The 25312-nt window shown below is 45.9% G+C and overlaps 1 protein-coding gene and 1 pseudogene across 1 annotated transcript; one reads left to right on the forward strand and one right to left on the reverse strand.

Annotated features, from left to right (window-relative positions):
* Window positions 1–5734: 5734 nt before the first annotated feature.
* Window positions 5735–9021, forward strand: SNRPD2 (small nuclear ribonucleoprotein D2 polypeptide). Its single transcript, XM_028742134.2, has 3 exons — window positions 5735–5858; window positions 7446–7625; window positions 8554–9021. Coding segments are annotated over exons 1-3 (357 nt in total). The 5' UTR covers window positions 5735–5856; the 3' UTR covers window positions 8729–9021.
* Window positions 9022–16082: 7061 nt separating this feature from the next.
* Window positions 16083–18985, reverse strand: LOC114603008 (adenosine receptor A1 pseudogene; annotated as a pseudogene).
* Between the last annotated feature and the right edge of the window lie 6327 nt (window positions 18986–25312).

The following is a 25312-nucleotide window of genomic DNA, read 5'->3' on the forward strand; positions in this document are numbered from 1 at the left end:
TCCAGGGAGTCTTCTCTTCTCATGAGGTGGCCAAAGTCTTGGAGCCTCAGCTTCAGGATCTGTCCTTCCAGTGAGCACTCAGGGCTGATTTCCTTAAGAAAGGATAGGTTTGATCTTCTTGCAGTCCATGGGACTCTCAAGTCTCCTCCAGCACCAGAATTCAAAAGTGTTGGTCTGCCATAGTTGAAACAAAATAAAAATAAAAATTCCTTCCAGTAGCACCTTAGAGACCAATAACAAACTTAGTTGGTCTCTAAGGTGCTACTGGAAGGAATTTGTTTATTGAGCATTCATCCTCATTTGCTTTCACAAGGTTTATGCAGAGGTTAGATTATATCTGGTCTTTAATAGGTTTATGTCTATATGTTGTTGTTGTTGTAGTGGTAGTATTTATGCCCTTCCCATCTGATTGGGTTGCCCCAGCCACTCTGGGCGGCTTCCAACAGATATAAAAACATAATAAAACATCAAACATTAAAAACTTCCCTATACAGGGCTGCCTTCAGGTGTCTTCTAAAAGTCAGACAGTTGGAGATGTTTAAACCATTATCTTTTATATGTTTCTTTTAGCTTTCTGGACTTTTATCTGTGTTGCTTTAATTTGTTTAAGCCATCCTCAAGTCCCAGTCTGGGAAGAAGGCAGGAAATAAAATAACAACAGGAACAATTTATTGAGCATTTATTCTGATCTGTTTGCGGGGCAATGACCACTCACCTCACTTTGCTTGTGGGAAGTTTATACATCTTCCCATTAATCAATTGTTCACCTCACACTTTCCAGAGGAGCATCCCCATCACTCTCTTAACCACGACAAGTTTGCGTGGGGTTTTTAAAAGTGGATTTGTTACACTGGAGCAACAAAGCGCTTTAACCCACTTTGACTGCACAAACCTACATTTTTTGGTGTGTGCTTGAATCCCCGCCTCAGAAATAGTGACCGTTTAGAGGAGCTTTATATATCCAACAAGTTGAAACGTAAAGGCAGCATAAAACAGAAATAAAAAATCTTTATAACCTCAGAGTATAAAATGCAGTCACCTTCACACAAACCCTGAGAAGTCGTTGCTTTTTAATGTGCTTTAATGTGTTTCTATATATGTAGAAAGGAGAAAAACAACATGTGCACAACAAAATAAAATAAAGAACACAAATTGAATCCCAACTCTTTCAGCTGCTGACATGTAAGATTGTATGCCCGGTGTAGCAGTACTGTATATAAAATAAAGCTCTACCATACGGCACTGAACTATAGTGACTTCTTGCTGCCTTGTGCTAGGAGTATATATAGTTTTGAAAAACTTGGGTTTTAGAAACAAGGACCATAGGAATAATAAATTGATACAAATAAATAGACCAAGTCTTCTCATGTCATTTGTATATCACAAAAATTACTAGGTGTATATAACGAATGATTCCCCCCCCCCCACACAAATGCAGTGATTGACCAAAATTTACTATACCAAGCTTGGGTGATTAAATGCTCCAAGACAGTGGTTCTCAAGCTTTTTTCCTCTGGGCACACATTCAGAATAAAAATTTGCTTCTGCCACACAACAAAAAGGAGCAACTAGAAGTGCTTTGTTTTTAACCTAGAACACACCTAATTTATAATATGATCATGGGATTATTTTTTTTAAAAAATATTGCAAAATTAATGAATGTTAGAAGGATGTTGGAATGAAATTATATGGTTTTAGCAGAAATGTAATAAAGAATTAAGTAAAAGTTGATTGATAATGGGTAAAAATGGAAAAATTAAAGGTTAGACCGTTAAGATTAATTATAGAACAAAAATTGAGAAAGATGGAAAGAATTTGCTGAAATAGTTAACTGAACTAGAATACAAAAAGGGAGGTGTGAGGAGGTCGATGAAACAAGTAAATGAAAGGTAAAGATACGGAATATTGGATGTGTTTTTAAATGTTTTTGTTTTTAAATGTTTTTGCTTTTTTGTTCTTATTGTTGTGCTATACTGTTTTTTTTATTCTGGTTTTTATTTTCTTTTGATGTATTGTATTGTAACTTTTTACTGTCTTTTTTCCCTTTTTTTCTGTAATTGTTAAACTTTTAATAAATATCTTTTTTAAAATATATATATATATATGATATGATCATGGGACATCCAGAAAGTATAAAATAATGCAGGGATGTCAGAACATGAATCATTCCCAAAATATAATTATAAACGAGCCTCTTACATATGTACCTTAGGTACATATGAGAGGTGTGAGATTGCTTTTGCCAGGAAATCTCATTTATATTAGGTCTGTTTTGAGACAGACAAACTCTCATCTCATCCACACAAATAAGCCTTTTTTCCTTTTCTAATCTTTCATATTTGTCGGAGTTGAAAATCCCGGTTTGTGGAGAACTATAGAATAGCCAACGCTCTTCAAGAGAGAGACGTGAATACTATTTCTGCTTGCATGGATACAGATAGCGATAGAGATCATAGGGATAGAGAGATACTACAGTGGTGCCCCGCAAGACGAATGCCTCGCAAGACGAAAAACTCGCTAGACGAAAGGGTTTTCCGTTTTTTGAGTCGTTCCGCAAGATGAATTTCCCTATGGGCTTGCTTCGCAAGACGAAACATCTTGCGAGTTCTTGCGAGTTTGTTTCCTTTTTCTTAAAGCCGCTAAGCCGTTAATAGCCGCTAAGCCGCTAATAGCCGTGCTTCGCAAGACGAAAAAACCGCAAGACGAAGAGACTCGCGGAACGGATTAATTTCGTCTTGCGAGGCACCACTGTACACCGAAATGTTAAATATTTGTTTTGTTTTGTTAAAAATAAATTTTTTTAGTATTTTCCACATAACAACAACACGAAAGATATCAAAAAATAACGATACACAACACACAAAAATCAACATTCGAATACTAAAGAAAGCAACAACAAAAACAAATCCATATCTTACAAGTTAGTATTATATTATAAACAACAACAAGAAGACATTAACTTCTACCAATCCCACAGCACCTCCTTTATCTCTCATTGTGTCTTCCTGTTTTCTTGTTTTCTTTATCATCTCTATCCTAACATCTAGATATAAATCCTTATTTCATATTTATTTGATTGCCCTTGAATATTCCCACCATACTTGCCATGTTCTCCCGCCACATCCGTGTGGTGTGCGACACCCTTTGAGAACCACTGGTCTGAGAACGGCAAATCAAGGTGATGGACTATGCCAAAATAGCAAAACGAACTGGGAAGCTCAGAAATCAAGAAGACAAGAATTTTAAAAAAAGAATGGGAAAAGTTTATAATTTATATATGAGACCACTGCAGGCAGGTTAAAACACTGGCAGAATTTTAATCACGCTTGTAAAGTAATGGAAACTATGGACAATTTAGAAATAAAAATATTTGGATATATATTGACATGCAGTTGTAATTATTTTTACTCGGACCCATGGAAGGAATGAGGGGAAGTCAGGAGATTCAAAATACAGTGGTACCTCGGGTAACAGACGCTTCAGGTTACAGACACTTCAGGTTACAGACACCACTAATCAAGAAATAGTACCTCGGGTTAAGAACTTTGCTTCAGGATGAGAACAGAAATCGCATGGCGGCAGCGGGAGACCCCATTAGCTAAAGTGGTACCTCAGGTTAAGAACAGACCTCCAAACGAATTAAGTTCTTAACCTGAGGTACCACTGTAATCGCAGTATTTGGTTTTGAATTGATGCTTGTTGTGTGTTTATATATATATTTAATCAAATAAAAAATATTTCTTTAAAAAGAGAACCACTGGTCTGGGGTCACCCACAGTCCTTAGATGCCATTTTTGATATAATTTTACATAAAGTATTTTAGATGAATGCCCATTTCTTTATCCAGCTAGACCATGGGTAGGCAAACTAAGGCCCGGGGGCCGGATCCGGCCCAGTCGCCTTCTCAACCCGGCCCGTGTACGGTCCGGGAATCAGCGTGCTTTTACATGAGCAGAATGTGTGCTTTTATTTAAAATGCATCTCTGGGTTATTTGTGGGGCAATGGAATTTGTTCTTTTTTTCTTTTCTTTTCAAAATATAGTCCGGCCCCCCACAAGGTTTGAGGGACAGTGGACCGGACCCTTGCTGAAAACGTTTGCTGACCGCTGAGCTAGACCATAGTCCCAGGCTTCCTTAGATTCCCACCAAAGCAGGGAGTGCCCCCCACCCTCCATTCCTGTTGCGGCACCACGCCAGAGGGACGCAAGCAAAACAGGCGTCTGCCCTTCGAGGGAGCTGTCTGAACACGCAGACATGCGAGATGGGGACGCAGCTGACGGTAACCAGAAACTTCTGTGGATTAAACACAAATTCTGTCTCTCTCTCTCGCTTTCTGCCTGCTTGCCTGGCTGGCACCTGTTGACTTTTATGGTCCTCAATTCATCCACAAAGCACCAGCCACTTCCGTGCCCCTCGGGCGCAGTGACGCACCATTCATAAAAAGGGAGGCCAAGGCAGTTACAAAAGAAGTCTAAGCAGGTTTCACTGGGGAAGAGCTACAGCTCAATGGTTTGCATGCAGGAGGTTGCAGGTTCGACCCCAGCATCTCCAATTCATTGAAAAAGCCAGCGTTGTGCGGAGTTTACTGCGCTGAGCTGGGCGCATTCAAATCCCTACCCAATTATGTGTGCCCTTGGGACCAGCCACTCTCTTTTGGGCCTGACCTACCTCTCAGGGTTCTTGAGAAGATAAAATAAAGGAGCGGGAAAAGCTACATATGCCAACCTGAGGGGTTTTTTGGTGGTCTTTTTAAAGGGGAAAGTGGAATATAAATATAAAAAATAATAATGGTTGTCATCTGGCTTGAATTTTCTTTTTTTTTAAAAGATATTTATTAGAATTTTCCATTTTTATACAAACAAAGAGAAAAAGGCAAAAAAGAAAAAAGATAAATATTAAAAACACATAACCTTCACAACTTATTTTTCAATAACATGTTTCCCTGACCTCCTCATACCTCCCCTTCTTGTATTTCCAGTTCAAATTATTTGTTCAGCAAATCCTTATCTCAAAGCATTACAGCCTTATTTTCTAACCAACATCTTGGGTTATTATAACCTTAAATTTTTACTTGTAAAAAACCATTTTTTCATATTCCTTTATACCATTACAGCTAGAAACCACTTAATTTCCATCCAGAATGTCATCTGTCTTGAATTTCCCGGGCATAGGCGGAATACTGCAGTGGGAAGCAGTGTCCGGGAAAATCCAGGTGTATGGTAACCCATGTCGGAAGACTAGATTTTGGCGAATTTCCTTAAAAGTACCTCCACAACTTCTTTTTTGGGAGAGAGAGATTTTAGGAAAAACTAAAGCAAGCTCAACAACTTTGCTCCAAAACGCTCAGCAACTTTTGTGTCCGGATTTTCACTTTTTGAAATATGGCAAGCATCCTTTCCCTTTATTTTTGCTGCGGGTTGACTGATTTAGGAACGCCTTTCCTCCATTATAAATGGAGTATTATTATTATTATTATTATTATTATTATGCAATATCTCTCTCTCTCTCTCTCACTCTCTCTCTCTCTCTCACACACACACACACACACAAAAGTACAATGTCTGCAGGTCAGATTTCCTCGAAAAGAAGGTCCAACAGGGTCTCTTTTCCCAAAAAATGCATTGGAACCCATGCGAGTAAACATCCCACAGGCAGGGCAAAGCCGTTTCGCGGGGTATTTTGGCTCTTTTCGCGCGCCGTAGGCGCAAAGCCATAGAGATGGTAGGCCAGGAAGGGCCGGGCAGGCTTGGAAATGCCCCGGAAGCGGAAGCTTGGGAAGGCGCTCACATTTGCAAACCCGCGACGGAGCAGTTCGCCGAGCGAGTCGACGGCTAGGAAGACGATAAGGGCCCAGCCATGTGAGGACGGGCCGGGGATGGGGGGGTGGAAGAGAAGGAGCCCGGGTTTTTTGGGGGGGCGGAGGTCCCCTTTCTTGTGGGTCAGGATTTTTTTTGGGGGGGTCCTCATCTCCACTATACCGTAAATATTCGAATAGGCGCCCCTGTTTAAGAGCGTTATAATTACTGCCGTATTTATTTATGCCCCACCTTCAAGAAGGCTTACAAAAAAGAGAGAGAAAATTTAAAAAATGCCTTCCAGTAGCACCTTAGAGACCAACTAATTTTGTTATTGGTATGAGCTTTCGTGTGCATGCACACTTCTTCAGATATTTTAGTTGGTCTCTAAGGTGCTACTGGAAGGATTTTTTAAATTTTATTTCGACCAGGGCAGACCAACATGGCTACCTACCTGTAAAAAAGAGAGAGAAAGGGAGCAGCTAAAAACATAGTGGGAGTAGTGGTGGAAACCAGTCATTAAAAAAAGCATTCATGGAATTAAATGGCTCCCACTGCCTTTTTAGAAAAGCTACCCCCAGCTATTCCCATCGCCCCCGACACCATCATCTTCTCTGCCGCCCCTTGGCCGTTTGCAAGTGGGAAGGGGGAGTCATGGCCTTCATGAGCTGCCCCTGGGCTTCCCTTACAAGCAGCTTGTTGGCCGCCTTAAGAACAGAATGCTGGGGCTCGCTGCCTCCCCTTCCCCACTTGGGTCTGATCCAGCTACTGGCCTCTTCCTCATGCCCAGGGTCCCCAGATTCTTCCCTCTTGGCTTATTTGGCTGCTTCCAAGATGCTTCCCAGTGGCTAGTGGAATAATTTTGCCGATTCAGATGGGAGGGGTCCTGCGTTAGCATGTTTCCAACCACCTTACCTTTACAGTCGTACCTCGGGTTACATACGCTTCTGGTTACAGACTCCGCTAACCCAGAAATAGTACATTGGGTTAAGAACTTTGCTTCAGGATGAGAACAGAAATCGTGCTCCGGCGGCACGGCAGCAGCAGGAGGCTCCATTAGCCAAAGTGTTGCTTCAGGTTAAGAACGGACCTCCGGAACAAATTAAGTACTTAACCCGAGGTACCACTGTACTTTGGTAAAGGGCGCTGTGTAAGTAATTGGGTGCATATTTTAAAGGAACCACCTTAAGAGTTTATGACTCTTAACTTGTTTCAAAACTGTTTTTTAATATTGTGTTTTGATCACTGTAATCTGCCCTGGGACCTTAGGGTTAAGGGTGGGTAAATAACAACAACAGTTAGGATAATTTTATTCCCTGTTAGTTATGAGCAGCAGAGATTTTGCTTCCACACTAATCCCATCGCTCCCCTGCACAGGAGACTTTCAGTGGGTTGTGTCTACTGCCTTAAAATATTTGAGTGGAGGAATAATGATTCTTGGTAGTTAGGATCTTTCTCTTTTTTTCCTTCCACCGCCCCTGCACCACAGTGCTTCTTCCATGCTTGCAGTGAAAGGATGAGTCGTATAACCGCTAGAACATATTTTATATTGCCAAGTCACATTTAGTTGGTGCTGGATGTTGTACACCAGATGCCTGCATAGTTATCCTATGGGACTTGACAAGCGCCGTCTCTTTTCTTCCTCCTCAGGAGCCTCTTAAACAAGCCCAAGAGTGAGATGACCCCAGAGGAGCTCCAGAAGAGGGAGGAGGAAGAGTTCAACACGGGGCCCCTTTCTGTTCTCACCCAGTCTGTCAAAAACAATACTCAGGTGCTAATCAACTGTCGAAACAACAAGAAATTGCTTGGCCGGGTCAAAGCCTTTGACAGGTAGGATCCTCTGTTTGCTCAGAAGTAAATAAAGCCAGATCAAGTTCAGACTTTAAAAATAAGTGGCAGATTTCCAGTTTAAGTTTTCCTCTTGGTAGTTCCATCTCCTTCAGAAGTTCAGGGAGAGGGGTGTTGGCCCAGGAGAGGGAATTCTCTTGCAGCCACAGAGTTGAGGAATGCTCTCCCCACAACGATGTGTCTGGTTTCTTCATTACAGCGCTTTCTTTTCTTTTTTTTAAATGATATTTATTACTTTTTTCAACACAACACTACAAACAAACAAAAGAAAAGAAAAAGAACAATACAAATACAATACAATACAAAAACACTACATAACACCAACGCATTAAACTAACAAAACAAAGCAAAAACAAACAAAAACAGTTTAAAAACACCTCAAACATTTTCAATATCTTATCTTTCATTCACTTATTTCCAACGACCTCCTCACACCTCCCTTTTTGTATTCCACTTCTATTAATTGTTTCAGCAATTCCTTTCCATCTTCCTCTGTTTTCTATCCTGTAATTATCTGAACACATTCTTGCCTTATTTTTTCCTTTAATTTTCTATTAATCTATTTATACTTCGTTCCTTATAACATTTCTACTAAAGCCATATAACTTCGTTCCAACACATTACAGCGCTTTCCAACAAATGCTGAATACGCATCTCTTTACCCTGGTCTTTGTCAACCGACATGTGTGTTGATAGTGCCCTTCCTATTCCGTTTATAAATTTAACAACAGTATAAATTTGTGCACTCTGAATTGAACGATTCCCCTTTGAGGTTCTTCTGGACTCTCTAGTCTAGAGAATGGGGTTGTTCCTTGGTCACAGAGAGAGGGGTGTTTTGTTCCCTCCCCATTTCTTGGCAGCAGGAAAGAGAGAGCTTTGCATCCAGGTAACAGCTTCCTCTCTCCACCAGGCACTGCAACATGGTGTTGGAAAACGTTAAGGAGATGTGGACAGAGGTGCCCAAGAGTGGGAAAGGCAAGAAGAAATCGAAACCTGTCAACAAGGACCGCTACATCTCCAAGATGTTCCTGCGTGGAGATTCGGTCATTGTGGTGCTGAGGAACCCCCTAATCGCTGGCAAATAATAGGCTGTCAGCAGGCTGTAGGTGCTTGAGAGCCTAGTCCAGTAAGGTGGTCTAATCAAGAAACCAGTAAGAGGCTGTTAAGGTGCGCTGATGGCTTTAGCCAATAGCATCTTCTTAGCATTTGCAAGTATTTTTGAGCAATGAGTACCCAGTGCCGCGATGAAGGAAAGTGCAAGGCTTCTTGCTATTCATAGAGGTGATGATGACATTTCCAATCCCCAGACACCTGGTTATGTCCATATATGTTGCCCGATGACCTTTTCTTTTGTAATAAACATTTTGTTAAAATCCTCTTTCTGCTTTTTTGTTTGGCACAGGCTCTTCTGCCTGGTGAAGTTTTTGATGGCAATGAAGGGAATAGGAATCTTGTGGCTGGTGGGAGCTGAGCTGTGGGTTACCGTATTTTTCACTCTATGTTGTTGTTGTTGTTTAGTCGTGTCCGACTCTTCGCGACCCCCTGGACCAGAGCACGCCAGGCACCTCTGTCCTCCACTACTTCCCGCAGTTTGGTCAAACTCATGCTGGTAACCTCGAAAACACTATCCAACCATCTCGTCCTCTGTCGCCCCCTTCTCCTTGTGCCCTCCATCTTTCCCAGCATCAGTGTCTTCTCCAGGGAGTCTTCTCTTCTCATGAGGTGGCCAAAGTACTGGAGCCTCAGCTTCACAATCTGTCCTCCCAGTGAGCACTCAGGGCTGATTTCCCTAAGAATGGATGCGTTTGATCTTCTTGCAGTCCATGGGACTCTCAAGAGTCTTCTCCAGCACCATAATTCAAAGACATCAATTCTTCGGCGATCAGCCTTCTTTATGGTCCAGCTCTCACTTCCATACATCACTACTGGGAAAACCATGGCTTTAACTATACAGAACTTTGTTGGCAAGGTGACGTCTCTACTTCTCAAGATGCTGTCTAGGCCTGTCATTGCCCTTCTCCCAAGAAGCTGGCGTCTTTCGTGGCTGCGGTCACCATCTGCAGTGATCATGGAGCCCAAGAAAGTAAAATCTCTCACTGCCTCCATTTCTTCCCCTTCTATTTGCCAGGAGGTGATGGGACCAGTGGCCATGATCTTCGTTTTTTTTGATGTTTTCACTCTATAGGACGCACTTTTTCCCCTCCAAAAATGAAGGGGAAATGTGTGTGCGTCCTATGGAGCGAATGCAGGCTTCAGGAAGCTATCCACAAGCCTTCGGAGCAAGCCTTTGGATGGATCCCGCTGGCTGTCTAGGCTTCTTTACTCTTAGGGCCTGGGGGGGGGGATATTTTTTTCCCTTTATTTCCCCCCCCCAAAAAAAACCAAACACCTAGGTGCGCCCTATAGTCCGGTGCGCCCTGTAGAGTGAAAAATACGGTACATGCTTGGAGCCTGAAGTCCTCTGTGCTGAGAGCATTAGGTAGGAAAAGAAGCCACTCCCCAAACTGAAAGCTTTTGACTTCTCCCACTGATACAGGTCTATCCGTATCCCCACACCTGATCAGCATTCCCTACAGTTGACCAGCAAGTGCAGCAAAACATCTTCATTTGGTATGAGAACAGAAGTTGTGTTCTGGGCCCTGGTGGCTTCACTGACTTGGACAGAGCTGCCTGCAAGTCCTAGAGTTTGGAACAAGCTTGCTGTTGAGGCATGTAGTTTTTAGCTAAAAGGTAGAGAAAGGTTCTTCACTTCTGTTTTCCCCATTCCTTAAAAATATCCCCAGGCTCTTAAAAACTTAACATGTATTGTTCAGAACGAAACCTAGAGACGGAATAATACAATATGCCTGTTCAGTCGTGCCTTGGTACTCAGATGTTTGGGCTCCTGAACGCCGCAAACCCAGAAGTGAGTGTTCCGGTTTGCGAATGTTCTTTAGAACCCGAACGTCCGACGGGGCTTCCACAGATTCTAATTGGCTGCAGAAGCTTCTTGCAGCCAATCGGAAGCTACCCTTTGGTTTCTGAACGTTTTGGAAGTCGAACGGACTTCCGGAATGGATTCAACTGTACTTGAAACAAAATTTGCACCAATTTGCAGTCTTGGGAATTTTCAAATTCATATCCAAAAACATTGCATAAATCTATTGATCAGCAGCGGCGGGTGGAGGGATTATTGGGTTGTCTTTGTTCTTATTTTTATGGTGTATTTTGTGTTTTTGATATTGTAATTTTATGTTGTGAACCGCCCTGAGATCTACAGGTATAGGGCAGTGTACAAATTTAATTAACAACAACTGCAGGGGAGGGATGCTTCTGCATCAATTTGCCAGCATCAGTATTTCATCGTATATTCTTTAAAAAATTGAAAGCATCCTTGGTGAGTGTTGTAAAATCGCACAAACGAAGTGACCATTGCAATTTATTTTTACCACAATTTATTCATATACTGCTGTTTGGGCTCCCAAAGCTTTGAACAGAGTATTAAAACAGAATATACAACGGAGCACAAGAAAGTGCCATAAATCAGTCGTCAAGCCAAAGAGCAGAACCGCAATGAAGAAATCCTTCCTAAGATAGAAGATTAAAAGCTGTTCTCCCCAACTGCGCATCCCACACACCTGGGAGCTGGAAACTTGGAACAGACAATGAAATATTCTGGGGTTTTTTAAAAAAATACAAAATTGAGTTAGAAAAATGTTTCTCCAAGTTCAATTTAGTAGCACAGGAAGCTCCCTAATATAGACCATTAGTTGATCTCCCTCAGTGCTGACTTCACTGAGTGGCAGCAGCTCTCCAGGGTTTTTAGACTGGATACAGTCTCCTACTTGGGAGATGCCAGGGACTGAGCAAAGGACTTTCCGCATTCAGATCAGATGCTCCAGCACTGAGCTGCGGCCATTTCCCTTTGCCTCTTAAGTTGAACAATGAAAGGTAAAGGGACCCCTGACCATTAGGTCCAGTCATGACCGACTCTGGGGTTGCGGCGCTCATCTCACTTTATTGGCCAAGGGAGCCGGCGTACAGCTTCCGAGTCATGTGGCCAGCATGACTAAGCCACTTCTGGCGAACCAGAGCAGCGCACGGAAACGCCGTTTACCTTCCCGCCGGAGCGGTACCTATTTATCTACTTGCACCTTGATGTGCTTTCGAACTGCTAGGTTGGTAGGAGCTGGGACTGAGCAACGGGAGCTCACCCCGTCACAGGGATTCGAACCGCCGACCTTCTGATCGGCAAGTCCTAGGCTCTGTGGTTTAACCCACAGCACCACAATGTAACTCTTCATAAAACATGACTCTTTGGGGCTGTTCTTCCTGTAACCTCCTGCTTACTGAGGCTAACGGGATTTGCAGTCCGAACCATCTGGGAGGCCACCAGGTTGAGGAAAGCTAGGATTGTTCCTAAACCCCAAAGCTGCCTCCCCATATTATTTCTGCCTGCTTGTTGTGCTGATGGCTGTGCCTAGTATCTATTCCTCTCTATTGTGTGTGCATCTCTTCCTCTCCCTATGTCAGCATGAGCTCATTCTTTCGGCCCAGCTGGCTTCCTCCCAGCCCCCAGGTGAAACCCTAACCCTCTCCAGCCTCTGAAAGTGACTTTGTCTTGCTTTGATACAGGGCAAACCTTTTACCGCCTAGTGCGTCCTACGAGCCGTGTCTTAACAGAGCTGCAGCGTTGCTTAAAAACAAATTTACTTAAAGTATCAGTTACCCCCTAGAGGAGGGCAGTCAGTCTGCGGGGCACAGCAGCACAAACCTGCTGCTACACTGGGGAATTTTATACAGGGACAGATGGACGAATCGTCAGAAGGTGCCCGGCGGGGGGTGGGGGGTGGACCCAGGCTACTTGGGGTGCCCTGTGCTTTTTTCAGCATGGTAGATACGGAGGAAGGGATTTGAGAAAAGATTTCAGGTACATAGGCACAGCATTGAACGAGGAGTGCAGAGGCCCATCAAATTAAGAAAGACTTGGGATATTGCTCAGGTCTTAAAAACTAACCACTGCTCCCTGAAGATGAAACACAAAATGTGCACCTCGGCATTTTGAAGCTCAGTGGGAACTCTTAACAAGCTGGAAATGTTAATTACCGTATTTTTCGCTCTATATGACGCACCAGACCACAAGACGCACCTAATTTTTGGAGGAGGAAAACAAGAAAAAAAATATTCTGAATCCCAGAAGCCAGAACAGCAAGAGGGATCGCTGCGCAGTGAAAGCAGCAACCCCTCTTGCTGTTCTGGCTTCTGGGATAGCTGCGCAGCCTGCATTCACTCCATAAGACGCGCACACATTTCCCCTTACTTTTTAGGAGGGAAAAAGTGAGTCTTATAGAGCAAAAAATATGGTAATTACATGTCTGAATCTGGTGAATTTTGGCATTCACAGGTGAGCGCTGATGGTTCCAGGTTTTTTCTTACATGTCTGAATAATGGGTGTGCTTTTGTGCTTTCTGGGTGTAACAGTCCTGGAAATGCTAACTGCTGAATTTTGAAACTTCCCAAAGCTCATCCATTAAGTCAGCCCCACTACTCCGTTCTAACGCCCCAACTCAGATTCTGCACCCGAAGCCGTGAAGGGTGGGGGTGGTTTGTGACGAGAGGATGCTGAGCTCGAAGGATGCTGAGCATGATCTGAGCTACTTATCACTCAAGAGCCTTCCACATAGGGGGAAAAGGTGGTACTTGGAAATGGTAGCTGGAGTCTGGGAGTAAGAACTGGGTCCTCCACATTCAGTACATTTCTATCAAGAGACTCGAGGTGGGATAAATAGAGTCACCAACTTGTTTCCTATCCAGCCGCTGATGAAACTGGCTGTGCCTGCTTACTTTCAGCAATGCCCCTCAGGTGTTCAGAGTGGTCTTCTTTGGCAATCACTCATAGCCGAGTAAGATTGTCTTTCCAAAACACGCCTTTAACAGTGAGTCCGTAAGTGACTGTGGAGGCTAATTCTGGATCCACACGTCCTTCCACAGTGGGGACACAGGTTTCCAGGCGGGAGTTGATCACGGTGAGGGGTTTGCCAAACGTGCCTTTTAGCACGTTTCTCCCTTTCATCCTGAATTCAAACGTCTTCAAAGTCCATGACACCTTTGGTAAAGGCTGTTCTCCAACTGGAGCGCTCGCAGGCCAGTGTTTCCCAGTTGTCAGTGTTTATACTACATTTTTAAAGATTTGCCTTGAGAGAACCTCTTTTGTTGTCCACCAGCATTACGCTTTCCATTTTTAAGTTCGGAATAGTTTTGTTTTGGAAGACGATCATCAGGCATCCGCACAACATGACCAGTCCAACGAAGCTGATGTTGAAGAATCATTGCTTCGACACTGGTGATCTTTGCTTCTTCCAGTACACTGGCATTAGTTCGCCTGTCTCCCTAAGTGTAAAATTTTCCGGAGACACCATTGATGGAATCTTTCGAGGAGCTGGAGATGGCGTTTACAAGTGGCCCATGTTTCACAAGCATACATGTTTCACAAGCATACAGTATGCATCATGGAGCAAGTGCACTTTGGACTTTTAAGCAGGTTGTGGGTGGGGAGACCACCCTGACTGCAGTTTCAAAGTGGCCCTCCAGGAAATATATCCGATATGCAGATGGTATAAGTTACTTCTGCACATCTATGGAAATTGGTGATTAGCAGACTTCCTGCAAATGATCCTGGGCCTGAGGAAATGGGTACCTTTCACAACAGCAGGTTGACTCCTCTGCTTTGCAAGGTGTGAATTGGCCCGTAGTGAATAAGCCTTTCGGAAATGTTTCAGAGTCCCCTGGTAAAGCAGGAGGCTCTGGCCAGTCTCCTCGATATCTCTCTTCTCTCCCCCCAACATCCCACCCCCTCCCCCAGCCAGCCAGCGCGGCCATCCACCCATCCAGGCAAGGAGATCCAGCTCAATATTGCAGCTCGGGTTTAGCGCAGGACGGGGCTCCAATTTCGACAAGTCAGAGGTTTCTGCAGAGGCGACAACTGATGTTCAGGAAACGGGGAGACAGCGGAGTCCTGATGATTAATTCAGGACGAAAGGGAGAGGAGGCTGATAAGGGGAAGCTTGAGAACTGCCAGGTCCTGGCTGAACCCATCGATACCTCTCGCCAGCTTGAAGCCCAAAGCACCGGAGAAGACCATAAGAAGAGGGTCAGGCCAGTGGTCCATCTCATCCTGTTCTCAGGTGGCCAAGCAGATACTTCTGGGGACCCTGAGCACAAGACCAGCCCCTCAGCTTGTAGTCCCCAAAGACTAGTATTGAGAAGCATCACTGTCTCTGTCAATGCAGGTGTACCACAGCCATTGCTGTCGTTTAGTCGTGTCCGACTCTTCGTGACCCCCTGGACCAGAGCACGCCAGGCACTCCTGTCTTCCGCTGCCTCCCGCAGTTTGGTCAGACTCATGCTGGTAGCTTCGAGAACACTGTCCCACCATCTCGTCCTCTGTCGTCCCCTTCTCCTTGTGCCCTCCATCTTTCCCAACATCAGGGTATTTTCCAGGGAGTCTTCTCTTCTCATGAGGTGGCCAAAGTCTTGGAGCCTCAGCTTTACGATCTGACCTTCCAGTGAGCACTCAGGGCTGATTTCCTTAGTAGCCATCAATAGACCTCTTCCTCCTTGAATTTATCGAATCCTCTTTTAAAACCATCCAAGTTGGCGGCCATCTCTGTCTCTCGCAGGAGCGAATTCCATAATTTAACTCTGCACAGCATGAGGGAGGACTTCCTTTTATCTGTCCTGAATCTTCCAACCTTCAGTTTGGATGTCCCTGAGCTCTAGAATTATGAGAGAGAGAGAGAAACCTCTGCCTGCTTTCGCCATGCCATGCGTAGTTTTTATACACTTAAGCAGAGGTTGTATACCTGAAGGAGCATCTCCACCCGCATCATCCAGCCCGGACACTGAGATCCAGTGCCGAGGGCCTTCTGGCGGTTCCCTCACTGCGAGAAGCCAAGTTACAGGGAACCAGGCAGAGAGGGCCTTCTCGGTGGTGGCACCCGCCCTGTGGAACGCCCTCCCACCAGATGTCAAAGAGAAAAACAGCATTAAAAGACAATGCTGTGTTGCTTTAATATTCAGTTGGAAGCTGCCCAGAGTGGCTGGGGAAACACAGCCAGATGGGCAGAGTATAAATATATTATTATTATTATTATTATTATTATTATTATTATTATTACCCGACCCATCTGGCTGGGTTTCCCCAGCCACTCTAGCCGGCTTCCAACAAAATATTAAAATACAATAATCTATTAAACATTAAAAGCTTCCCTAAACAGAGCTGCCTTCAGGTGTCTTCTAAAAGCCAGAGAGTTGTTTATTTCCTTGACATCTGATGGGAGGGCCTTCCACAGGGCGGGCGCCACTACCGAGAAGGCCCTCTGCCTGGTTCCCTGTAACTTCACTTCTCACAGTGAGGGAACAACCAGAAGGCCCTCAGAGCTGGACCTCAGTGTCCGGGCAGAATGATGGGGGTGGAGACGCTCCTTCAGGTATACTGGGCCTTTGAGGCTGTTTAGGGCTTTAAAGGTCAGCACCAACACTTTGAATTGTGCTCGGAAACGTACTGGGAGCCAATGTAGGTCTTTCAGGACTGGTATTATATGGTCTCTTGTAGTTTCCGGGTCACCTTCAAAGGTAGCCCCACGTGGAGCGCATTGCAGTAGTCCAAACAGGCGATAACTAGAGCACGAACCACTCTGGCGAGACTGAATTTGGGACTGGAAAAATTAGAAAGCAGGAGAAACTGAAATTGTCAGGTTTGGACAGCCCCACTCAGGACAGCGTTTCAACAGCATACATAGGGAAATGTTTCGATTCCTCACTCCAGCTGAGTCTAGCTGGTGCTCTTGCTTTCTCTCTTCGGGAATTAAAAGTGGCGATGGGCAACATAGGAAGGGGCATGGGGACTTCAATGTGTGCGAAGTCTTGGAGCACCCTCTTGTGGAGAACGTAGATACCAAACCTCATGCAGCAACGGGTTTACAAAACTAATGAAAGGTGGGAAAGGAGCAGGTGCTATTCCCCACCTCCCCATAATCCTAGCCGCCCCCCAGCACACAAATCAAGGGCCTTGTCCAATTAAAACAATGTCAGATGGAAGACTTTCCCACAGCACAAAATTCATATGCTATGTATTCATATGCCTCCATCTGGGAAAGATGGAGGGCACAAGGAGAAGGGGGCGACAGAAGACGAGATGGTTGGACAGTGTTTTCGAGGTTACCAGCATGAGTCTGACCAAACTGCGGGAGGTAGTGGAGGACAGGAGTGCCTGGCGTGCTCTGGTCCATGGGGTCACGAAGAGTCGGACATGACTAAACGACTAAACAACAACAACAACCAATAGCAAAACTGGTATATTCTGAAACAGTCAAACCTGTCCTCAAGGGGGAGAGGAACTTTGGAGAAACTTCCCAACTTTGCATAAGTCTTTTGGGGGAGGGAAACCCTATGGTGGGGGAGGTTTAGAAACCCAAAAACACCCCATTGGCGACTGAGCATGCCCAGGGGACAGGGGATGCAACTGATTGTTGGGTAAGGGACAAAATGGAATTAAGTGGAACGGAGTGTCCAGGAAAGGGCATGACTGGCCTGGCTGGAACCCTGACCTGGAGCGCTCTTAGGGATGGGAGGGGAATTGGAGTCACTTCACATTTAAAAGCTTGTACTTTCTGAAATGTGGACCGAAACCCAGCCGTCCTTTGAAATTTGTAGTTCTCTGAGTTTTGCAATGCAAAAAGTCACGTGGCACAAAAATGCCCATATTGTAGTGTGCATATTAAGGCACAGATGAGCAACCATGATGTTCCAAAATGCGTTATGTTGAGGGAAATTGCCTTGCAAAAATGCATCTGTGAGGGAAAGGTGCATGCAAAACGTGTACATGCAAGGGAAATTTTCACTAAAATGCTGGTGAATTTTCGTGAGGACTTCTTAATGGAGAACACTAGCTGTTGTGGAAATGTAGAGAGCAGAATTTAAGGTGGGAAAGGTTGGAAACGGAGTGAAATTCGACATCTTCGCCCATCTGTGTTCTGCAGGTGGACGGTCACAGCAGGAAGTTGCAGCAGAGGCTGGTCCATTCGGGTGAACGGGGGCACTGCCCCACCAACCTCAGTCACCCTCAGCCAACTCCCTACTTGCCTGCCTCCTCGCATACAACCTGCCATCATCTCTAGCACCACCTGCTGTCGGCCTCCTGCCTTGCACCCCCGCCAGCCTCAATATGAGACGCTGCATTCACTTCCCCGGCAAAGACAGATTCCGAAGAGGCACCTCCGAGACGTTGGAAGGCGTTATCCTGGAGGTGGAGAAGGCATCTGTGGCGGGGGAGGAGCAGATGCCTGAAAAGGCGCTCTCGAAGGCTTTCCGGAAGGATCTCATGCGGAAGACGTAGATGACCGGGTTGATGGCGGAGTTGGCATGCGAGAGGATGATGGAGGCCAGGATGAGTTGGTTCGGGATGGGGCAGGTGGGGCAGAGCAGCATGACCGTGTTGAGAATGTGGACCGGGAGCCAGCAGACGGTGAAGAAAAAGAGGATGATGAACAGCGACGTGGCTGTCTGCAGCTCTTTGCGGACAATCATGCGGCGCCTCTCCTGGGCGCTGACGTCCACCTCCCCCTCGGCCACCTTGCGGATTTGCTGCTTGACCTCCAGGAAGATGCGCCCGTACAGGACCATCATGACTAGCAGAGGAGCCAGCATGCAGGCCATGAAGTTGAAGTAGACCATGTAGGTGTTTGTGATGATGTCGTTGAAGAGGCACTCCCCGCTGGCCGGCAAGGGCTTGTGCCAGCCCATCATGGGCAGGAGGCCGATCAGAAGAGCCAGCACCCAGGACGCCAAGATCACCAGGAGGGCGTTGAGGGGGCTCATCCAGGATTTGTACTGGAAAGGCTTCAGGATGGAGATGTACCTCTCGACGGCGATGGCCAGCAGCCCGAAGACGGAGGCTTGCGTCAACACCAGCAGCATGCACAACATCAGGAGGCAGAGCTGCGACCGGTAGCGGGGCAAACCCAGGTCGGTAAACTGGGCAAAAGGGATGACCACTGCCCCAACCAAGACGTCTGCCACGGCCAGCGAGACGAGGAAGTAGTTTGTGACGACGGCCCGCAGCTTCCGGCTCTGTAGGACGACGGCGCAGATGAAGACGTTGCCCACGATGGAGAACAGCGCGATCAGGCTCTCGCTCAGCAAGTAGGGGACGTCCAGGGCCGGAGGCGACGTGGCGTTCACGGCTTGGAGGAGCTGCTGCTGCATGGACGGCGAATGGTCATAGGCAGCCATTATGGAGCAGCAGCCATGTTGACGCTGTTAGGGAAAAGCTCACCAGTCTCTGCAGGTCGCTGGGCCCTTGTGAATCCTGAAGAAGCCCAGGAGTCTGTGAAATGGGGCAGGGAAGGGGGAAGAGTTCAGTCAATTTATAAATAGGTATTACATACCCTCCAACGTTTCTCTGAGGAACATAGGGACATCCTATTCAATAATAATAATAATAGTAATAGTGGTACCTCGGGTTAAGAACTTAATTCGTTCTGGAGGTCCGTTCTTAACCTAAAAGTGTTCTTAACCTGAGGTACCACTTTAGCTAATGGGGACTCCCACTGCCGCCGCTATTTCTGTTCTCATCCTGAAGCAAAGTTTTTAATCCGAGGTACTATTTCTGGGTTAGTGGAGTCTGTAACCTGAAGCATCTGTAACCTGAGGCGTCTGTAACCCGAGGTACCACTGTACAGTGGAACCTCGGTTGTCGAACGTAATCTGTTCTGGGAGACCGTTCAACTTCCAAAACATTCAACAACCGAGGCGCAATGGGCGGTTGGCAAATTCCATTGAAAAAATGGAAAAACACATCTTGGAAGCTGTTCAACTTCTGAGGTGCGTTTGGAAACGGAAGCATTCACTTCCGAATTTTCGGCATTTGAACACTGAAACAATTGGCTTCCGAGATGCTAAAAAACCGAGGTTTCGTTGTAATAATAATAATAATAATAATAATAATAATAATAATAATAATAATTATACACTGCCCTTCTGACTGGGTTTCCCCAGCCACTCTGGGCGTCTTCCAACATATATAAAAACACAAGCAAACATTAACATTTAAAAACTCCCCTATCCAGGGCTGCCTTCAGATGTCTGGTAAAGGTTGCATAGTCACTTATCTCCTTGGCTCGGGGATCACATAACTCCATACCCTCCAACATTTCTATGATGAAAATAGGGACATCCTCAGGAAAAGTGGGACATTTTGGAATCAAATCAGAAACCGGGACGGCTTCTGTAAATCCGGGACTGTCCCTGGAAAACAGGGACACTTGGAGGGTCTGTTACTGCTGCATCTACTACATATTTTGAAAGCTGTACATGTTTCCTATACATTTGAAACCCCTTAAGAGACCATAATCAAGTTTCGCATGTTGGTTCTTGAGATCGAGAAGGAAGTTTGTCCTCTGTGTTTGGGTGCCATTGTTAATTGACGTGGTGCTGGGCTGACCCTTTCAGAACTGCACTGATTTTTCACAATGCACTGAATTTTTGGATTTATCAGAATTCCTGAGCAATGCTGGGTACTATATATTAGGGGCGCCTCTCAAGATATTGTAACCAAGTTTTGAATGATGGTTCCTGAGAATGAGGAGATCTGTGCCTGGAAACTGTTGGACACCATATCAAATAAAGATGGCAGCCGGAACCTTTCAAAACTACACTGATTTCTTTTGTTTCTTTCTTTCTTAGAACTCCCAAGCGACACCAGGAATGAGGCATGTTATTATTTACTTATTATATATTACTATCTGCTCTTCATCAGAAGGTCTCAGGCTGGGTTACATTAATATAAAATACAACCTTTAAAACAGTTTAGTGGTACCTCGGGTTACAGACGTTTCAGGTTACAGACGCTTCAGGTTACAGACTCCGCTAACCCAGAAATAGTACCTCAGGTTAAGAACTTTGCTTCAGGATAAGAACAGAAATCGTGTGGCGGCAATGCGGCGGCAGCGGGAGGCCCCTTTAGCTAAAGTGGTGCTTCAGGTTAAGAACAGTTTCAGGTTAAGAACAGACCTCCAGAATTAATTAAGTTCTTAACCCGAGGTACCACTGTACTTGCATTGACTGACCCAAACTTCTCTGATAAACCAGGACTCTCTTTTGCACCGAAGGCACCTTAAAACTGGAGTCTTTGCAGCTGATTCTTCCACTTCCACTCAGACCGTTCCACTTACAAATATATGACAGCGTTCCTAGATTTCATCCTTCTTCTGTACCTGTGGTTTTCCAGACACTCTTCATTCGGGGAATGGCACCCTTTCCACATGCACTCATCTGCTGGGCGAGGTGTGAGAGCGAAAGAGAGGGAATCTGCTCAGTGAAGAGGATTTAGGGGGAATGTGCTAAACTGCACCCTCAATTCACTCCAGGCACTGTTTGTGGCATCATTGCTCCCCTCAAAATGTACCCCAAATGCTTTAGGTAAAGGTAAAGGGTAAAGGTAAAGGGACCCCTGACCATTAGGTCCAGTTGCGGACGACTCTGGGGTTGCGGCACTCATCTCACTTTATTGGCCGAGGGAGCCGGCATACAGCTTCCGGGTCATGTGGCCAGCAGGACTAAGCCGCTTCTGGTGAACCAGAGCAGCGCACAGAAACACCGTTTACCTTCCCGCCGGAGTGGTACCTATTTATCTACTTACACTTTGACGTGCTTTCGAACTGCTAGGTTGTCAGGAGCAGGGACCGAGCAATGGGAGATCACCCCGTCACGGGGATTCGAACCGCCGACCTTCTGATCAGCAAGTCCTGGCTGTGGTTTAACCCACAGCGCCACCTGCGTCCCAAATGCTCTAGCTAGCAGAAAATTGCAGGGGAAGAATGCTAGCGGCCAACAAACATTATCACTGCCATTATTTATCTTCTCATTAAGGAAGCTGATAAGTTGCCAGGAAACCCAAGGGGGTCCTGTCTGAAGAACACAGAAACGTGGGAAGATGTTCAGACTCTTGGTCTATCTAGTTTGGTATGGTCTATAGCACATGGGTGGCGCTGTGGGTTAAACCACAGAGCCTAGGACGTGCAATAGGTACCGCTCTGGCGGGAAGGTAAACGGCGTTTCCGTGCACTGCTCTGGTTCGCCAGAAGCAGCTTAGTCATGCTGGCCACACGACCCGGAAAAACTGTCTGCGGACAAACGCCAGCTCCCTCGGCCTGTAAAGCGAGATGAGCGCCGCAACCCCCGAGTCATCTGTGACTGGACTGTCAGGGGTCCCTTTACCTTTTTAGTGCTTTAAATGGGAGGCATGAAAGCGTCCCAGCTCAGCCTGTTTGTCCTTCTGCCTCTGTTTTGTCTACGCTGACTAGCCAGCGACACACAACATCTGTCAAGGGTCAGATGGCTTCCTCCCAGGTTTCAGGACCGTTCTTTCCCATACTTCCTCCAAATATATAGAATCATAGAACTGTAGAGTTGGAAGGGACCCTGAACATCATCTAGACCAACCCCCTGCCATGCAGACGGCCCATACGGGGTTCGAACCTGCAACCCTGGCGTTACCAGCATCTAACCAACTATCTCCAGCTTCAATCTGACGCAAATATGTTTGCCAATCACTCTTAAGACGTAAGAGGAGGACACACACACAACCCCAAACCCAAACTAAATATTAGTTATGTATTTCACAAAAAAATCCGGGGCACAGATTTTCCCTCGAAAAGGAGGTAGTTAGATGTTCTGGGTTTTCCCCAGCATTTGCGTGGAAGGGAATTTGTGGGGAGTAAAATAAGTCGCATTTCCAAAGCCTGCTTCAAGGCGCAACCACCAGTCCTCGCATTCCCCTGCCCTCAGTGTGTTGCCAGGTGTTTGGGGCAAAGGCCCATAGCACAAGTTGGCACAATAGTTCCATATGCTAATTTGTATGTCAGGCTGCCTGCTGGAAATGAAAGGGATGGCCGGCCGATCTCTCACCAGCAGTGCCCTTTGCGAACTACATAGCTGCTTTTCCTGCAGAGTAAAAATAATATTTTTTAAAGGGCAACCCCCCAAGACCACCCTTTAACCCCTGCCTCTTTCCCCACCGTTTACACGGCCACACTTTTAATTAACAGCTTCCCCTCACTGTTTGCTAACTCCTCCCCACCAACGATGATCTCTGGGTCCAGCACCAACAAGTCCAAATCGGGCAACATTATTTTTAGTTTCCCAAGTGTTAAAGAGGCCAAGCTAGGAGTGATAAAGGGGGAATTTAGACCTCCGGGCAGTTGGCATAGCACAGCCTAGTTCAGGTCTTAAAACAGGGGTCAGCAAACTTTTTTAGCAGGGGGCCGGTCCACTGTCCCTCAGACCTTGTGGGGGGCCGGACTATATTTTTTTTTTGGGGGGGAAATGAACGAATTCCTATGCCCCACAAATATCCCAGAGATGCATTTTAAATAAAAGCACACATTCTACTCATGTCAAATAACCCCACAAATAACCCAGAGATGCATTTTAAATAAAAGGGCACATTCTACTCATGTAAAAACACACTGATTCCCGGACAGTCCGCGGGCCGGATTTAGAAGGCGATTAGGTCGGATCCGGCCCCCTTAGTTTGCCTACCCATGTCTTAAAAGTTTTCATCCTTGTTTCATTGATGAAGAAGCAAAAGGGATCTCTGACTCACCCACAGATCTCTGTCCCTGGACCGGCTGCTGTTGAAAAGATCAAGATTGGGTTGGGGTGGGAAAAGCAAGCTCACAGCCCACCCCCAAAGCGCTTCCACAGCCTGTGCTGCCTGTTCCGTCTGCGTCTTTGTCCTTTTTTTTGTGGCGCCCGTGTTGTGATGATTACAAAAGTCAGATCTGATAAGTGGCGGTTGGCATACAAAAGCACCTGTATTTTCCACGGAAAGGGATGGGCAGGCGGCTGGGCAGCCTGGCTCCGTGGCAGAACATCTGCTTTGCATGCGGAAGGTTCCGGGTTCTATCCCCGGGTTCTCCAGGGATCCAGCGGATCTGTCAGTCCCGGATTCCCGCCGTTGCTCGTTTCTCCCCCAACTCTTCCATTCAGTTCTCTGGGATTCTGCAAATCCGGAGGGGAGTCCCTAAGGCGGTGGTATGGTACCTCGTATCATCATATTTTTTAATTTGTATACCGTCTTTCTATCTTACAATACTCAAGGCGGTTTACAAGCTGAAGGAACAAAAAATGTACATCTTATAACAATCTAATACGATAAAATGTGATAATAAAACATAACTTTAAAATAGGCAACCTGCATCAAAAAACTAACATTCAACAATCATTAAAGGTAAAGGGACCCCTGACCATTAGGTCCAGTCGTGACCGACTCTGGGGTTGCGGCGCTCATCTCGCTTTACTGGCCGAGGGAGCCGGCGTACAGCTTCCGGGTCATGTGGCCAGCATGACTAAGCCGCTTCTGGCGAACCAGAACAGCATGGAAATGCTGTTTACCTTCCTGCTGGAGTGGTACCTATTTATCTACTTGCACTGGTGTGGTTTCGAACTGCTAGGTTGGCAGGAGCAGGGATCGAGCAACGGGAGCTCACCCCGTCGCAGGGATTTGAACTGTCAACCTTCTGATCGGCAAGTCCTAGGTTCTGTGGTTTAACCCACAGCGCCACCTGCCTCCCCAACAATCATTAGAATAGTATAAAATAATAATAATAATATCAACATATAAAAATTAAACAGAAATCCACTCAATAGTTACAATAAATAATATCTAAACTATAATCAATAAAACAACGGCAAGCCACAGTACATAATACAATACACATTGAGAAGCAGAGACTAGAGCGTAGAGCAAGGCAGGTGGAAAGAAGCCTTGCCTGATGGAGTCTCTTCCCTTGCAGGTCTTCCTTCTTCCGGCAACTCCGGCAGCCAAGCTGGGGCCAAACGTCTTGCTCTGCTTCCCTTTGGACCACAGCAGCGAGACTGGGAGGGGGGTCCTGTTGCCTGGGCAGCCCAGGACCTCCATTAACACTGCCCAGGCTTGGGCCCCAGCAATGATGCTAATGCAGTGGTTTGACTTCACCGCCAGAGGCAGCTAGACTGGTGACTGGGAGCGGCCGCCGAGACCACATAACACCTGTCTTGAAAGACCAACATTGGCTCCTAGTACGTTTCCGAGCACAATTCAAAGTGTTGGTGCTGACCTGTAAAGCCCTAAATGGCCTCAAAGTATACCTGAAGGAGCGTCTCCACCTCCATCGTTCTGCCCGGACACTGAGGTCCAGCACCGAGGGCCTTCTGGCGGTTCCCTCACTGCGAGAAGCCAAGTTACAGGGAACCAGGCAGAGGGCCTTCTCGGTGGTGGCGCCCGCCCTGTGGAATGCCCTCCCACCAGATGTCAAGGAAATAAACAACTATCTGATTTTTAGAAGACATCTGAAGGCACCCCTGTTTAGGGAAGCTTTTAATGTTTAATAGATTGTTGCATTTTAATATTTTGTTGGAAGCTGCCTAGAGATAATTTTGTCAGGCATCACAGTGGACACCGCAGAAGTCAGAAAGAGGAGAATCACCAGCTTTTTCTTCTTCCAGCGCTTTCTTGCCTTAAGCAGCAGCCGTGCACAATGAATGAACAGATCGACCTTTTCTCCTTGCAGGGAGATGTAATGAAAGGTAAATCATCACCTGCAAAAGAAAAAGAAAAAGTCTCGTTTGCTGGCTCTACCTAGGTTTTA

The sequence above is a fragment of the Podarcis muralis genome, chromosome 7 (genome assembly GCF_964188315.1).
Source record: "Podarcis muralis chromosome 7, rPodMur119.hap1.1, whole genome shotgun sequence".
Taxonomy (NCBI): domain Eukaryota; kingdom Metazoa; phylum Chordata; class Lepidosauria; order Squamata; family Lacertidae; genus Podarcis; species Podarcis muralis.